The sequence below is a fragment of the Anneissia japonica genome, unplaced genomic scaffold (genome assembly GCF_011630105.1).
Source record: "Anneissia japonica isolate Jap-2015-1 unplaced genomic scaffold, ASM1163010v1 scaffold83871_len1073_cov201, whole genome shotgun sequence".
Taxonomy (NCBI): domain Eukaryota; kingdom Metazoa; phylum Echinodermata; class Crinoidea; order Comatulida; family Comatulidae; genus Anneissia; species Anneissia japonica.
Window position 1 is genome coordinate 1 of NW_022684022.1, and position 1,070 is coordinate 1,070.

Genomic DNA, 1,070 nt, shown 5'->3' on the forward strand with positions numbered 1-1,070 from the left:
ATGCGGTATGATGTATCAAAAGTTTTCACAATCAGGCACATAGTTTTAATTACATTATTTTTAAATTTTTTTTTAAACATAGAAATGGATGATGGAATACATGAAGGAAGTGAATATGAATCAGAAAGAGAAGGTACAAATTTGCCGCCGTACGAAGACAGTGAATCTCAACCAGGAGATGAAGGTTCAAATCTACCACAGTCTAGTGATAATCCAAATAGAGAATCAGAAAGAGAAGGTACACATTTCCCGCCGTACGAAAACAGTGAATCCGAAGACGAAAGTTCAAATTTACCACAGTCTAGTGATAATACAAATGGAGATTCAACGGCAACGAATAGCATTTTTACTATTACCTTTCGGATATTAAATTTAAATGGAGAGCAAGTGATGCCCACTGAAGGATTGAATGATCCCAATTCAGAAATATTTCTGGAATATTCAGGAATACTCACAGAAATGGTAAGACATTACAGAATAGATATCCCCAGTGATATCTTACAGAATTGGAAATAAATGCATAGTGCTATAATGCTAATATTATTTAAAATGTATTTGTTCTTTTAGCTATACGAAATTTACACAGGAATACCAAGTTTCATTAACGGTCAAATCAACGGGTTCATAGATGAAGGCGTTACAGTGAACGGATATCTTGAATTTTATCCACATGAACAGATTTCGTCGAGTGAATTGGAAAACGTGTTTAAAGAATCAGGAGATGGCGATGGTTTTATACAAACTACATCCGGCTCCCTGGTCTATATGCCAAATAGTCTTGTTGTCAATGGTAAGAAAACGAATGGTAATCATGCGGTATGATGTATCAAAAGTTTTTACAATCTGGCACATAGGTTTAATTACATTATTTTTAAAATTTTTTTTTAAACATAGAAATGGATGATGGAATACATGAAGGAAGTGAATATGAATCAGAAAGAGAAGGTACAAATTTGCCGCCGTACGAAGACAGTGAATCTCAACCAGGAGATGAAGGTTCAAATTTACCACAGTCTAGTGATAATCCAAATAGAGAATCAGAAAGAGAAGGTACACATTTCCCGCCGTAC

At 34.7% G+C, this 1,070-nt stretch overlaps 1 protein-coding gene across 1 annotated transcript; it reads left to right on the forward strand.

The window, feature by feature from the left end:
• Nucleotides 1-84: 84 nt before the first annotated feature.
• Nucleotides 85-1,063, forward strand: LOC117103315 (the record flags this gene model as incomplete). The annotated part of the gene is made up of 3 exons (XM_033243860.1): nucleotides 85-462; nucleotides 568-790; nucleotides 895-1,063. Coding segments are annotated over exons 1-3 (770 nt in total), but the record flags the coding sequence as incomplete, so codon positions are not given.
• Between the last annotated feature and the right edge of the window lie 7 nt (nucleotides 1,064-1,070).